The sequence below is a fragment of the Anthonomus grandis genome, chromosome 19 (genome assembly GCF_022605725.1).
Source record: "Anthonomus grandis grandis chromosome 19, icAntGran1.3, whole genome shotgun sequence".
NCBI lineage: Eukaryota > Metazoa > Arthropoda > Insecta > Coleoptera > Curculionidae > Anthonomus > Anthonomus grandis.
In genome coordinates, this window is record NC_065564.1 from 1,867,557 (window position 1) to 1,881,964 (window position 14,408).

General features: G+C 41.1%; 4 protein-coding genes across 4 annotated transcripts; 2 read left to right on the forward strand and 2 right to left on the reverse strand.

Moving 5' to 3' along the window:
- Window positions 1-22: 22 nt before the first annotated feature.
- On the forward strand, window positions 23-510 carry LOC126747122 (LYR motif-containing protein 4). The gene is made up of 3 exons (XM_050455609.1): window positions 23-179; window positions 241-361; window positions 420-510. Exons 1-3 carry the CDS (start codon window positions 100-102, stop codon window positions 471-473), a joined length of 255 nt encoding a protein of 84 aa, XP_050311566.1. The 5' UTR covers window positions 23-99; the 3' UTR covers window positions 474-510.
- Window positions 501-4,289, reverse strand: LOC126747113 (nucleolar protein 6). Its single transcript, XM_050455598.1, has 8 exons — window positions 2,878-4,289; window positions 2,496-2,825; window positions 2,124-2,432; window positions 1,919-2,064; window positions 1,582-1,837; window positions 1,061-1,526; window positions 819-1,010; window positions 501-756 (listed from the first exon to the last, which is right to left on the reverse strand). Exons 1-8 carry the CDS (start codon window positions 4,227-4,229, stop codon window positions 529-531), a joined length of 3,279 nt encoding a protein of 1,092 aa, XP_050311555.1. The 5' UTR covers window positions 4,230-4,289; the 3' UTR covers window positions 501-528.
- A 172-nt stretch (window positions 4,290-4,461) lies between these two features.
- LOC126747121 (translocon-associated protein subunit alpha) lies at window positions 4,462-5,849 on the reverse strand. The gene is given in 4 exon segments (XM_050455608.1): window positions 4,462-4,766; window positions 4,831-5,023; window positions 5,025-5,554; window positions 5,638-5,849. Coding segments are annotated over 4 exon segments (879 nt in total). The 5' UTR covers window positions 5,702-5,849; the 3' UTR covers window positions 4,462-4,674.
- Window positions 5,850-5,931: 82 nt separating this feature from the next.
- Window positions 5,932-7,131, forward strand: LOC126747116 (immunoglobulin-binding protein 1). Its single transcript, XM_050455604.1, has one exon. It carries the CDS (start codon window positions 6,010-6,012, stop codon window positions 7,057-7,059), a length of 1,050 nt encoding a protein of 349 aa, XP_050311561.1. The 5' UTR covers window positions 5,932-6,009; the 3' UTR covers window positions 7,060-7,131.
- The last annotated feature ends 7,277 nt before the right edge of the window (window positions 7,132-14,408 follow it).

Below are 14,408 nucleotides of genomic sequence, written 5' to 3' on the forward strand. Positions count from 1 at the left end.
TACAGGAAACTGTATTGTTTGTCAATCATAACCTCCTTGTCTTGCATTCTAACCTCGTTATTTTTTTTTTTGTTTATATTGAGAGCCTTGAGGTTAATTATGGTCCCCAAAAGTCAAATATTGAGCTTGTACAAGAGTCTCCTCAAGGAGTCTCAGAAATTCTCCTCATATAACTTCCGGTGAGTTCAGTTCCTGAGATTCTTGTGAGTTTTTAATAATTTTCTGGTTTTTCTTGAGTAGTTCCTATGCAGTTAGGAAAGTTCGAGATGCTTTTAGGGAAAATAAGGGAGTAACTGATTCGCACGTCTTAAATAATAAATTAGAGGAAGCTTATAAGAGTTTGGAGTTGATTAAAAGACAGGTTGGTCTCAGACGCTTGATTTCTCTCTTAAATTATTTAATTGTTTTCCCAATTTCAGGCCCTCATTAGCCAAATGTACCAAACCGACAAGCTAGTCATTGAAAAGATGTAAATTATTCACTTTGAAAATAAAACTAGATTTAATTACATAGATATAATTTATTTATTTAACTATTTTTCTCGATCCATTCAACTATACCCTTGCCCTCGGCATAAAAATCCTCAATTAAGGCATCTTCGTTGAAAACAAGTTTACTGCTACCATCTACTGTCATCCCCTGGAAGTTGTTTTGTTTGGCGGGGGTTCCCTTGGTTACTTGTGGGTTCCATAGCAACCCGATGACGTTTCCCCCATAGGTGTCATGGAAAAATGTGGCAAAATGTCCATAATTGGTCTGAAATCACCGAGAGTTAAAGTTATTTTAATTTTGATGTTCTTTTTTAAGTAAACAATTACCCTTAAAGTCTCTAAATAAAAATCAACTGGGTTAAATCCAATTATAGGAATTTTTTCCCCTTTATGGTGTTTGTACTCTTGGACTTGGATTTTATCGTCGTTGTTGATCAGTTGTTCGTGTCTCCTGGGGTTCATTTGGGGCCTCAGGTGTATTAAAACGTTGAAACCCTCCAATTTCGGCACGAATAAGGCCTAAAAGTATCCCAATAAAACACAAATCATAAATCAATCGTACTACACACGTTTAAGTCAAACAAGTGGCAATTTTCGACCCGACTGACCACCAGATCTAACGCCGCTTGACAAAGGGCTTTCACCATGCCCATTACTTCCCGGCTCGGGTTTTTTTTTGTGAAAATCATCCCCGTGTCGTCATAGGGCACCAAAAGAACCAATGGGGGTAAAGAACCCCGATTTTCCTGGAAATTCCGTTCGGCTTCTTTGATCTCGTTCTCCCCCAGTTGCTCGTTGAAATTCACTAAAACCGGTTGAGTTTCCCACTCGAATTCCCCGAAAAACTTCAGGAATCGTATAAAAGAAAGTTGAGGCGAGCAGGAGTGGGGGTACCCGAACTGGTTCAAGTACAGGGAGGCATTCAGTAAATTTATCACTGGGTCGGGCAGGTGGTGGGAGTCGATCATGTGACCTCGCAGCCATCTTTTTATTAGAGCGGTGCCAGGGCCGTAGCTGGGAAATTGCTGCTGTAAACTAAATTTTCCATTAAGTTTCTCTGATGACATTATTGAAGAATTTACGTTAGTACCCTTTTAATGACGCGTTGACTTGTGGGAGCACTTTCAGGTTCTTCAGGTACTTCAGTGGCTCTTTGTGTAAATGGGTTTCATGGGGCAGATAGATGCGATAACGAAACGTGAGTCCCTCGTAGTAAATTTGCAGGAAATCCTGGATTACGTTGGATAAAATGTTTTCTTTTGCCAACAGTTTGGAGATTTCCAGGAAGTAGGAGGTTCTAACGCTCTTAAGAGCTTCCGGGTCTTTGGGCCACTTGGAGCTTTGTTCTGAAAATGTTGATAATGTTCCCTTTAAAAGAGCCATTTTCATGAAAATCGATGGGAATTATCACAGAGAAATTTCCATACCAGTTTTCAGTACCACCTCTAACGGTTCAATGTACCTCGGTACCATTTCCAATTGTTTAGGAAAAATGATGTTGTTCCCTTTGACTTCTTCTGGACGAGACGGTGCAAGCCCTCTGGATGCCACCGAAGGAAACACTTGACAATAACTGAAATCAATTGTTTTAAGAAATTTCCCAAGAAACTTTCCCATTCGTGATGGTGGTACCTAAAAGTATCTGAGCCTCCCTGGATTCCGAAAATGCCCAGGGGCAACTTGAAACTTCTCAACTTTTGTCCCAATTGGTCCGCCACAGTGACGCATTTGTTTGTCGGTTCCTCGTTGGTTCCCACGGGACCCGCACTAAAAATCCCTTTGGCCAATAGGAAAACGTCAAAGTCGTCATAGTGAACTTGACATTTCAAGTTGAGTTTTTCAGTCAACACGTACTTGATTATGCGTTTGATTATGTGTCGTTTGCCGCGTGCGGTGGTGGTTTTGAAATAAACCGCTACGTGGGTGCTGCCATCTCGGAACCTGTTGGGGGAATCGATGGATGAATTAAATGGCACAGGGATGAAAGGGGAGGGGGGCGTTTACCGTCTGTCGCTGCTTAACGGCCCCCAAAATTGCCTGAACTGTTCTGCGTTGACGAAATCACTTAGAGCGGGACCCTTTTCAATAAAATTAAAGCAGGTTTCTGGGTTTAAGTTGATCCCAAATTGGACCTTTTCCAGGACAGAATTTCCACGTTTTTCTGGATATTTTATAAATCTATAAGGGACAATTAACTGAAACCTGTTGGTCAGGCCCTTTTTAAGTAAATTTTTTATTTCCTCGGTGCGGTGATGTTGCTCATACCCAATAAAATGGGTCTTTTGTTGGTTCGTTGTGTTGAAAACATCCCTTAATGGTAGGGACTCTGAAATACTTCCAAATAAAAAGAATTAACAAACCCTTAGACAACTTATGAATCACTTACTCAATCACTACGTCATACTGCAAACAAATGGGCATTTTGGTCAAAAACAAACATTGAAAACCGTCTTTTTGTGGGTTACAACTGTCCAACAACTCCAGCGCCCTCTGACTCTCCTCCTTAACTTTCTTCACATGATCCGGATCCCAAAAAGCAGCCAAATTGTAACAGCCACTTGGATCAATTAAATTCACTTTAAAACTGCTCTTGAACAAATCTGCATGCTGGGAATTCCCGAAACAGTTGCACTCCCCCAGGTTGGTCGAAGTAAAAAAACTCCAAAAGTTCCTAATGATCTGATAAGGGCTCATCAGGTTGTTAATTTTCTTTTTAATTAGTAAAAACGCCACATAATACGCCAACAAATCAGTTGAGAAACTGCCAAACCCCACATTCAGGTGGCGCTGCTTGAGCCAGATGCCCAACAGTTTCACCCCTTTTTGTACATTTTCTTGGTCCTTAAGAGTCTCTACGATAAATCTCCAATTTCGGTGTAAAGTAACATCAAATGCCAAAGCGGAATTATATAAAACTGTCGGGGAAACTCTCAATACCTCCAAATCTTTTATGCCACTTTCAAATAAATCTTGTTTCATATTATTTACCCTCGGTAAGAATCTCTCGTCTTTAAAATAGTCCTCAGGAGGAGTGACGAATATTTTAATAATAAACTTATCATCATCCACTCCAGGTTGCAAATGTACCACAGGCAATAAGACGTTACTGTTATGGAATTCCAGTCTTTTATGCTCATAAGGCAAATGTTTTAATATCTGTGTTAAATACAAGAGTCTTTTAACAAAATACCTGTTATTTGAAAAGTCTTTAATGTGGAAACATGTCCGAGGCATGGTCAAGTTGATGCAGGCTTCCAAAACTGGTCCGGGCAAACAATTGTTTTCATACAAACCAAAACACTCTATGTCGATGGGTTTTTCAAATTTCAAACTTGTTTCTTGATCACTTTTTATGTTTAAAATCTGTAACTCTTTTGTGTTATTAACAGTGGCTGGCTTAAGCTTGTCCAGAATCTCTTTGAACTGGTCCAGAAACACTTTTAGAGCATTTTTTCTCTTGTTTTTAATTTCTACTTGCTTCAACAGCTCGTCCAACTGAAGCCTGAACAGATTGTTGTTGTACAACTGCTCCGTTGCCTTCACGTAATTCAATACCTGCAGCGTTTTGTCCGCTGAACTTTTCTTTTGGCCCTTCAACACCTTTTTTCCCACAGATCTTTTATTGTCATCATTAGAATCCACGTTTTTTTCCAGTTTACGTTTCTTTTTCTCGCCTGTTAGAGGCTTTTCCGGTTCACTTTCCATGCTACTAATGCTTGCTTCGTCCCAGGAATTCATTTTTAGGCCTAATTTCTCTAATAGTAGTAAACAACAATAATCACATGTGCAAAAGTAGGGTTAACTTATATGACATAATAGTTTGGACATATATAACCTTGCTTTCGAAGTCAAACAAGGTTGTCCATGTTATCTTCAGCAGGGTTGCTACTATTGTACAGTTTTGGTTCAACGTTTCGGCGCTAGATGTCACCCTCATCTAAGGCGGGAGATTTGAAATCAAAACACACTGTTTTCCGAGGTTTTTTTTATTAGAAAAAGGTCTATTGCCATTACCATTATGGTAAATTAACTTTCTTTTAACTTATTTACATTAACAGAAATAATAAATCACAACGCTAACACTAAAAAAAATAATTATAAATAAAAAAATGTTGTTCAACAATGAAAACGATTTCAATGGACTGAAAAATGTACAAAATGAATGTTTTCTCTGTCCTACATCTTACTCTGATCCAGTCGACCGTTTCACTTTGCGCTGCCTGGGGCTCTGCTGCTGTTTGGAGGCTTTGGGAGACTTTTGTCCCTTTTCCTTGTCTGAAATTAACAAAGAAACAAATGAATGAGTCATTAAAACTCACCCCCCCTGTTGTTAACATACTTAAACTGGCCAAAGTCTGAGCAGGCAACCAATCGTAATCCACATTGTTTGGATTGTTGGTTCCAGTTTCAACTGGTGCGGATTTCTTGGCCGCTGGCCTCTTCTTCCCTACAGACAAGAGAGTCTGTTGTCCAATGACCAACAGCAGAACGACTCCTGCAGCCAAGAAAATGTACAAAAAGAACGTTTCCCCCGTCGAATCCCTCATCCAATTCCACAATTTGAACAGTTTCGTTGTAAACGGCTTCCTGGAAAGCATTTCCGGAAACATCATGATAATTGAGGTTAATGTTCAGTCCGAAGGGGCGTCCTGCGAACGTTTCCGAGGGCATGAAGCTGTAAAAGAATGTGGCCTCCTGCTCCGGTTTCACTATTTTATTGTAGGGAATCGCGGAAAAGTTCTGAATGAAGAAATTGAAATCCATGGGGTAGCGGAAAGAGGCATCGATGGCATCCACCACGAATTCCTGTTGTCCCTTATTCCGGAAACCCACAAGAAATTCGACGGGGGTGCCAGCGGTCAGTTCCAACTGGGAGGCCCCCTGGGGCAAAGCCGGTTTCACAAACAGTAAAATCGTGTCGGCATCCGGGGAGGCCTTGGAAAGGGCCTCCTCTTCTTCTTCTTCACTTTCTTCTGTGGCCGTTACGTCGTTTTCTTCTCCCTCCACATCCGCCTCATCCTCGTCTATGGGGTCTTCTTCTGCACCATAAGCCACCATTTTACCTACATTAACATATGTTTAGGGTTTTTTTCGTAATTTGTTATTGGGAAGGACAGGTGAGGTCTCTTATGGGTCTTGTACTTACGGTTGTCCACCATGAAGATGACGACCGGTAAAACCAACAGGGAAAATAAGAAAAAGTATTTCATTTTTCACAAGAAATCGCGTCAAGACCGAAAAAATGGCGAGAATCAACTGAATGAGACTCAAATGGCGTATTTTTCGAAAGCTTTAGAGCGGCTGCTTTCGACGTGGAAGTTGGCCAAAGACACATGGACCCATCCCCTCCCCAACACCTGGATGACGTTTAGTGACGCGTCAAAACATCTTAGTAGAAAGGAGACCAATGGTCGATATGATGTTTCCCATATGATTTTGACGTTCACTGTGACAGAAGTTCTCATCATCATACTGTTTTGTTTACATCATCCCAAGTTATTAAAATTACAAATAAATAATGTGCTCTAAGCCGGATGAAGACGTCACCCAAACGCTCCATACGATTTTTCACGAGGGGCTCGATCTGTACAATAAAGTGTCCAATAGTAACGAGCCGACCAACAGTCCCCAGATACAAAGGGACGTGCAAAAGGGGATCGCCCTCCTGGAACAGGCCACTCGTCTGGTGTCACTCGCGGATATTTTCAGTAAAAACGAGGAACTGGACGAACTGGCCACTAATGACATCCAGTACCTCCTGCTCCCCGCTCTGCTCGGTTTTCTCACTGCGAAATTGACCTCCAGGGAACGCAAGGAGGTGGTCGAAATAGCAGAAGTTTATTTCAAAGATTTCTTGCAAAGAACCAACGGCTACAAGCTGAGCAATTATCACTTTAATAAACCAGAAGAAACAGTTGATAACTCGAAAAAAACCGACTTTGAATTGCTCTCTATGGCCGTAAACACGCGAGCCAACAAAATTCAAAAGTACCGGGAGCACAAGGAACTCAAAGAGCATCTGAACAATTTAAAGACCAACGTGGAAAACGAACATGCAGACGAGGACATCAAGAGGAAATATTTCCTCACCATGCTGCGGGTGTTCATCCATGATGTGGTGGATGAGTTGGAGAGCATCAACATGGAAAAACCGATTTTGGAGCACATGGCCGCAGTGAAAAGGGAGGATGCACCCAAGCCCAAAAGACCACCCCCGCCCCCCCTGAAACCGATAATCATCACAAAAGATGCTGCACAAAAGGCAGTTTATGGGGCTGGATACCCCTCGTTACCCACCATGACTGTGGATGAGTTTTATGAAAAGAGGGTGGCAGAAGGGGCTTTTCCGGATCCCAATAAACCCAGGGAGGCAAAAGGGGGAGCCATGAGTCTTCAGGAAGCCTCATTGGCAGGTATTTCATTGAATGACCAACAGGATCAGGAAGAAGAAGAGACTGAAAATAAAGAAGAGAGAGATGATGAGGAACTAATTGCAAGGATGAGAGCTCGGGATGAATATAGAGATGAACACAGGAGGGGATGGGGCAACAGGATGAACAGGAGTTGAATCAATTCATCTCATAATTTATTTATTATTCATTGTCCAATGCTTATGGTAATAAAGTTGGTAAAAACCTTGTACTGTTATCTTCGATTTAGCTGGTGTAGGGATGGTTTAATATTATTCTCCAAATATAAATAAAATTGTACTAGGAAAGTGTGGCAATTGTGTCTATCTGTATCGGGATAATAACGTTGATGTTGTTAGTTCAAATTCGAAAAAAAAAAAAAATTGTGAAAAAATCGATAGGGTGGGAGGTACCCAAAAAATTGAAATTCCCAAACTTTGAAGTTCGATATCTCGGCTCCCATTGGCTCTATCGGGATAATTCCAACGGTTTTCTCTTAGTTTCGTCCGTAGAATTCGAATGAGACCATCCGCAAGGTCGTAGCTCTTTTAGTTGCTGAGATCTGGCCTTTTTGGAGGCGAATTTTGGGCTCAAAAAAATCGTCAAAAGTGGCATATTTGGCAATTTTCAAAGTGCTCCCATTCCCTTATTTCTGCTCGTAGACCCCCAAAACCCGGTATTTTCGGGATTGTTGGGACGAGAACAAGTCGTTGGTGTTGTTAGTTCAAATTCGAAAAAAAAAATTTTTTGTGAAAAAATCGATAGGGTGGGAGGTACCCAAAAAATTGAAATTTCCAAACTTTAAAGTTCGATATCTCGGCTCCCATTGGCTCTATCGGGATAATTCCAACGGTTTTCTCTTAGTTTCGTCCGTAGAATTCGAATGAGACCATCCGCAAGGTCGTAGCTCTTTTAGTTGCTGAGATCTGGCCTTTTTGGAGGCGAATTTTGGGCTCAAAAAAATCGTCAAAAGTGGCATATTTGGCAATTTTCAAAGTGCTCCCATTCCCTTATTTCTGCTCGTAGACCCCCAAAACCCAGTATTTTCGGGATTGTTGGGTCGAGAACAAGACGTTAGTGTTGTTAGTTCAAATTCGAAAAAAAAAAATTTTTGTGAAAAAATCGATAGGGTGGGAGGTACCCAAAAAATTGAAATTCCCAAACTTTGAAGTTCGATATCTCGGCTCCCATTGGCTCTATCGGGATAATTCCAACGGTTTTCTCTTAGTTTCGTCCGTAGAATTCGAATGAGACCATCCGCAAGGTCGTAGCTCTTTTAGTTGCTGAGATCTGGCCTTTTTGGAGGCGAATTTTGGGCTCAAAAAAATCGTCAAAAGTGGCATATTTGGCAATTTTCAAAGTGCTCCCATTCCCTTATTTCTGCTCGTAGACCCCCAAAACCCGGTATTTTCTGGATTGTTGGGTCGAGAACAAGTCGTTGGTGTTGTTAATTCAAATTCGAAAAAAAAAATTTTTGTGAAAAAATCGATAGGGTGGGAGGTACCCAAAAAATTGAAATTCCCAAACTTTGAAGTTCGATATCTCGGCTCCCATTGGCTCTATCGGGATAATTCCAACGGTTTTCTCTTAGTTTCGTCCGTAGAATTCGAATGAGACCATCCGCAAGGTCGTAGCTCTTTTAGTTGCTGAGATCTGGCCTTTTTGGAGGCGAATTTTGGGCTCAAAAAAATCGTCAAAAGTGGCATATTTGGCAATTTTCAAAGTGCTCCCATTCCCTTATTTCTGCTCGTAGACCCTCAAAACCCGGTATTTTCTGGATTGTTGGGTCGAGAACAAGTCGTTGGTGTTGTTAGTTCAAATTCGAAAAAAAAAAAATTTTGTGAAAAAATCGATAGGGTGGGAGGTACCCAAAAAATTGAAATTCCCAAACTTTGAAGTTCGATATCTCGGCTCCCATTGGCTCTATCGGGATAATTCCAACGGTTTTCTCTTAGTTTCGTCCGTAGAATTCGAATGAGACCATCCGCAAGGTCGTAGCTCTTTTAGTTGCTGAGATCTGGCCTTTTTGGAGGCGAATTTTGGGCTCAAAAAAATCGTCAAAAGTGGCATATTTGGCAATTTTCAAAGTGCTCCCATTCCCTTATTTCTGCTCGTAGACCCTCAAAACCCGGTATTTTCTGGATTGTTGGGTCGAGAACAAGTCGTTGGTGTTGTTAGTTCAAATTCGAAAAAAAAAAAATTTTGTGAAAAAATCGATAGGGTGGGAGGTACCCAAAAAATTGAAATTCCCAAACTTTGAAGTTCGATATCTCGGCTCCCATTGGCTCTATCGGGATAATTCCAACGGTTTTCTCTTAGTTTCGTCCGTAGAATTCGAATGAGACCATCCGCAAGGTCGTAGCTCTTTTAGTTGCTGAGATCTGGCCTTTTTGGAGGCGAATTTTGGGCTCAAAAAAATCGTCAAAAGTGGCATATTTGGCAATTTTCAAAGTGCTCCCATTCCCTTATTTCTGCTCGTAGACCCCCAAAACCCGGTATTTTCTGGATTGTTGGGTCGAGAACAAGTCGTTGGTGTTGTTAGTTCAAATTCGAAAAAAAAAAAATTTTGTGAAAAAATCGATAGGGTGGGAGGTACCCAAAAAATTGAAATTCCCAAACTTTGAAGTTCGATATCTCGGCTCCCATTGGCTCTATCGGGATAATTCCAACGGTTTTCTCTTAGTTTCGTCCGTAGAATTCGAATGAGACCATCCGCAAGGTCGTAGCTCTTTTAGTTGCTGAGATCTGGCCTTTTTGGAGGCGAATTTTGGGCTCAAAAAAATCGTCAAAAGTGGCATATTTGGCAATTTTCAAAGTGCTCCCATTCCCTTATTTCTGCTCGTAGACCCCCAAAACCCGGTATTTTCTGGATTGTTGGGTCGAGAACAAGTCGTTGGTGTTGTTAATTCAAATTCGAAAAAAAAAAAAAAAATTTTTGTGAAAAAATCGATAGGGTGGGAGGTACCCAAAAAATTGAAATTCCCAAACTTTGAAGTTCGATATCTCGGCTCCCATTGGCTCTATCGGGATAATTCCAACGGTTTTCTCTTAGTTTCGTCCGTAGAATTCGAATGAGACCATCCGCAAGGTCGTAGCTCTTTTAGTTGCTGAGATCTGGCCTTTTTGGAGGCGAATTTTGGGCTCAAAAAAATCGTCAAAAGTGGCATATTTGGCAATTTTCAAAGTGCTCCCATTCCCTTATTTCTGCTCGTAGACCCCCAAAACCCGGTATTTTCTGGATTGTTGGGTCGAGAACAAGTCGTTGGTGTTGTTAATTCAAATTCGAAAAAAAAAATTTTTGTGAAAAAATCGATAGGGTGGGAGGTACCCAAAAAATTGAAATTCCCAAACTTTGAAGTTCGATATCTCGGCTCCCATTGGCTCTATCGGGATAATTCCAACGGTTTTCTCTTAGTTTCGTCCGTAGAATTCGAATGAGACCATCCGCAAGGTCGTAGCTCTTTTAGTTGCTGAGATCTGGCCTTTTTGGAGGCGAATTTTGGGCTCAAAAAAATCGTCAAAAGTGGCATATTTGGCAATTTTCAAAGTGCTCCCATTCCCTTATTTCTGCTCGTAGACCCTCAAAACCCGGTATTTTCTGGATTGTTGGGTCGAGAACAAGTCGTTGGTGTTGTTAGTTCAAATTCGAAAAAAAAAAAATTTTGTGAAAAAATCGATAGGGTGGGAGGTACCCAAAAAATTGAAATTCCCAAACTTTGAAGTTCGATATCTCGGCTCCCATTGGCTCTATCGGGATAATTCCAACGGTTTTCTCTTAGTTTCGTCCGTAGAATTCGAATGAGACCATCCGCAAGGTCGTAGCTCTTTTAGTTGCTGAGATCTGGCCTTTTTGGAGGCGAATTTTGGGCTCAAAAAAATCGTCAAAAGTGGCATATTTGGCAATTTTCAAAGTGCTCCCATTCCCTTATTTCTGCTCGTAGACCCTCAAAACCCGGTATTTTCTGGATTGTTGGGTCGAGAACAAGTCGTTGGTGTTGTTAGTTCAAATTCGAAAAAAAAAAAATTTTGTGAAAAAATCGATAGGGTGGGAGGTACCCAAAAAATTGAAATTCCCAAACTTTGAAGTTCGATATCTCGGCTCCCATTGGCTCTATCGGGATAATTCCAACGGTTTTCTCTTAGTTTCGTCCGTAGAATTCGAATGAGACCATCCGCAAGGTCGTAGCTCTTTTAGTTGCTGAGATCTGGCCTTTTTGGAGGCGAATTTTGGGCTCAAAAAAATCGTCAAAAGTGGCATATTTGGCAATTTTCAAAGTGCTCCCATTCCCTTATTTCTGCTCGTAGACCCCCAAAACCCGGTATTTTCTGGATTGTTGGGTCGAGAACAAGTCGTTGGTGTTGTTAGTTCAAATTCGAAAAAAAAAAAATTTTGTGAAAAAATCGATAGGGTGGGAGGTACCCAAAAAATTGAAATTCCCAAACTTTGAAGTTCGATATCTCGGCTCCCATTGGCTCTATCGGGATAATTCCAACGGTTTTCTCTTAGTTTCGTCCGTAGAATTCGAATGAGACCATCCGCAAGGTCGTAGCTCTTTTAGTTGCTGAGATCTGGCCTTTTTGGAGGCGAATTTTGGGCTCAAAAAAATCGTCAAAAGTGGCATATTTGGCAATTTTCAAAGTGCTCCCATTCCCTTATTTCTGCTCGTAGACCCCCAAAACCCGGTATTTTCTGGATTGTTGGGTCGAGAACAAGTCGTTGGTGTTGTTAATTCAAATTCGAAAAAAAAAAAAAAAATTTTTGTGAAAAAATCGATAGGGTGGGAGGTACCCAAAAAATTGAAATTCCCAAACTTTGAAGTTCGATATCTCGGCTCCCATTGGCTCTATCGGGATAATTCCAACGGTTTTCTCTTAGTTTCGTCCGTAGAATTCGAATGAGACCATCCGCAAGGTCGTAGCTCTTTTAGTTGCTGAGATCTGGCCTTTTTGGAGGCGAATTTTGGGCTCAAAAAAATCGTCAAAAGTGGCATATTTGGCAATTTTCAAAGTGCTCCCATTCCCTTATTTCTGCTCGTAGACCCCCAAAACCCGGTATTTTCTGGATTGTTGGGTCGAGAACAAGTCGTTGGTGTTGCTAGTTCAAATTCGAAAAAAAAAAATTTTTGTGAAAAAATCGATAGGGTGGGAGGTACCCAAAAAATTGAAATTCCCAAACTTTGAAGTTCGATATCTCGGCTCCCATTGGCTCTATCGGGATAATTCCAACGGTTTTCTCTTAGTTTCGTCCGTAGAATTCGAATGAGACCATCCGCAAGGTCGTAGCTCTTTTAGTTGCTGAGATCTGGCCTTTTTGGAGGCGAATTTTGGGCTCAAAAAAATCGTCAAAAGTGGCATATTTGGCAATTTTCAAAGTGCTCCCATTCCCTTATTTCTGCTCGTAGACCCCCAAAACCCGGTATTTTCTGGATTGTTGGGTCGAGAACAAGTCGTTGGTGTTGTTAGTTCAAATTCGAAAAAAAAAAATTTTTGTGAAAAAATCGATAGGGTGGGAGGCACCCAAAAAATTGAAATTCCCAAATTTTGAAGTTCGATATCTCGGCTCCCATTGGCTCTATCGGGATAATTCCAACGGTTTTCTCTTAGTTTCGTCCGTAGAATTCGAATGAGACCATCCGCAAGGTCGTAGCTCTTTTAGTTGCTGAGATCTGGCCTTTTTGGAGGCGAATTTTGGGCTCAAAAAAATCGTCAAAAGTGGCATATTTGGCAATTTTCAAAGTGCTCCCATTCCCTTATTTCTGCTCGTAGACCCCCAAAACCCGGTATTTTCGGGATTGTTGGGACGAGAACAAGTCGTTGGTGTTGTTAGTTCAAATTCGAAAAAAAAAAAAAAAATTTTTGTGAAAAAATCGATAGGGTGGGAGGTACCCAAAAAATTGAAATTCCCAAACTTTGAAGTTCGATATCTCGGCTCCCATTGGCTCTATCGGGATAATTCCAACGGTTTTCTCTTAGTTTCGTCCGTAGAATTCGAATGAGACCATCCGCAAGGTCGTAGCTCTTTTAGTTGCTGAGATCTGGCCTTTTTGGAGGCGAATTTTGGGCTCAAAAAAATCGTCAAAAGTGGCATATTTGGCAATTTTCAAAGTGCTCCCATTCCCTTATTTCTGCTCGTAGACCCCCAAAACCCGGTATTTTCTGGATTGTTGGGTCGAGAACAAGTCGTTGGTGTTGTTAGTTCAAATTCGAAAAAAAAAATTTTTGTGAAAAAATCGATAGGGTGGGAGGCACCCAAAAAATTGAAATTCCCAAATTTTGAAGTTCGATATCTCGGCTCCCATTGGCTCTATCGGGATAATTCCAACGGTTTTCTCTTAGTTTCGTCCGTAGAATTCGAATGAGACCATCCGCAAGGTCGTAGCTCTTTTAGTTGCTGAGATCTGGCCTTTTTGGAGGCGAATTTTGGGCTCAAAAAAATCGTCAAAAGTGGCATATTTGGCAATTTTCAAAGTGCTCCCATTCCCTTATTTCTGCTCGTAGACCCCCAAAACCCGGTATTTTCTGGATTGTTGGGTCGAGAACAAGTCGTTGGTGTTGCTAGTTCAAATTCGAAAAAAAAAAATTTTTGTGAAAAAATCGATAGGGTGGGAGGTACCCAAAAAATTGAAATTCCCAAACTTTGAAGTTCGATATCTCGGCTCCCATTGGCTCTATCGGGATAATTCCAACGGTTTTCTCTTAGTTTCGTCCGTAGAATTCGAATGAGACCATCCGCAAGGTCGTAGCTCTTTTAGTTGCTGAGATCTGGCCTTTTTGGAGGCGAATTTTGGGCTCAAAAAAATCGTCAAAAGTGGCATATTTGGCAATTTTCAAAGTGCTCCCATTCCCTTATTTCTGCTCGTAGACCCCCAAAACCCGGTATTTTCTGGATTGTTGGGTCGAGAACAAGTCGTTGGTGTTGTTAATTCAAATTCGAAAAAAAAAAAAAAATTTTTGTGAAAAAATCGATAGGGTGGGAGGTACCCAAAAAATTGAAATTCCCAAACTTTGAAGTTCGATATCTCGGCTCCCATTGGCTCTATCGGGATAATTCCAACGGTTTTCTCTTAGTTTCGTCCGTAGAATTCGAATGAGACCATCCGCAAGGTCGTAGCTCTTTTAGTTGCTGAGATCTGGCCTTTTTGGAGGCGAATTTTGGGCTCAAAAAAATCGTCAAAAGTGGCATATTTGGCAATTTTCAAAGTGCTCCCATTCCCTTATTTCTGCTCGTAGACCCCCAAAACCCGGTATTTTCGGGATTGTTGGGACGAGAACAAGTCGTTGGTGTTGTTAGTTCAAATTCGAAAAAAAAAAATTGTAAAAAAATCGATAGGGTGGGAGGTACCCAAAAAATTGAAATTCCCAAACTTTGAAGTTCGATATCTCGGCTCCCATTGGCTCTATCGGGATAATTCCAACGGTTTTCTCTTAGTTTCGTCCGTAGAATTCGAATGAGACCATCCGCAAGGTCGTAGCTCTTTTAGTTGCTGAGATCTGGCCTTTTTGGAGG